The 441-nt window shown below is 66.4% G+C and overlaps 1 protein-coding gene across 1 annotated transcript in view; it reads left to right on the plus strand.

Moving 5' to 3' along the window:
* Nucleotides 1-430, plus strand: part of LOC104623101 (inactive phospholipase C-like protein 2) — a gene marked incomplete at its 3' end in the record, with an annotated part of 1745 nt that extends 1315 nt beyond the window's left edge. The window contains exon 2 of the mRNA XM_010290079.1: nucleotides 8-430. Within this exon, the coding sequence (XP_010288381.1) occupies nucleotides 8-430 (423 nt within the window). The remainder of the gene's footprint in view (nucleotides 1-7) is intronic.
* Between the last annotated feature and the right edge of the window lie 11 nt (nucleotides 431-441).

Below are 441 nucleotides of genomic sequence, written 5' to 3' on the forward strand. Positions count from 1 at the left end.
TCCGGAGCAGCTCAAGGGCCGCATCCTCATCAAGGGCAAGAAGCTGCCACCCGGCTGTGAGGACAGCGAGGGGGAGGTGTCGGACGAGGAGGAAGGCTGGGAGCTGGCACGGAGGCTGGGCCAGGAGGACCAGGAGGCACCGGAGGGAGGTGGCCCGCGGCGGGTGCGCCTCAGCCAGGAGCTCTCGGAGCTGGTGAGCCTCTGCCAGGCCATCCCCTTCCAGGACTTCGAGAACTCGCGGCGTGGGCAGCGCTACTGGGAGATGTGCTCCTTCAGCGAGGTGGAGGCAGGACGCTTCGCCAACGAGTGCCCGGCCGAGCTGGTGAGCTACAACAAGCGGTTCCTCTCCCGTGTCTACCCCAGCCCCTTGCGCATCGACGCCAGCAACATGAACCCCCAGGACTTCTGGAAATGCGGCTGCCAGATGGTGGCCATGACGTA

Source organism: Phaethon lepturus, unplaced genomic scaffold (genome assembly GCF_000687285.1).
Source record: "Phaethon lepturus isolate BGI_N335 unplaced genomic scaffold, ASM68728v1 scaffold28736, whole genome shotgun sequence".
NCBI classification, from domain to species: domain Eukaryota; kingdom Metazoa; phylum Chordata; class Aves; order Phaethontiformes; family Phaethontidae; genus Phaethon; species Phaethon lepturus.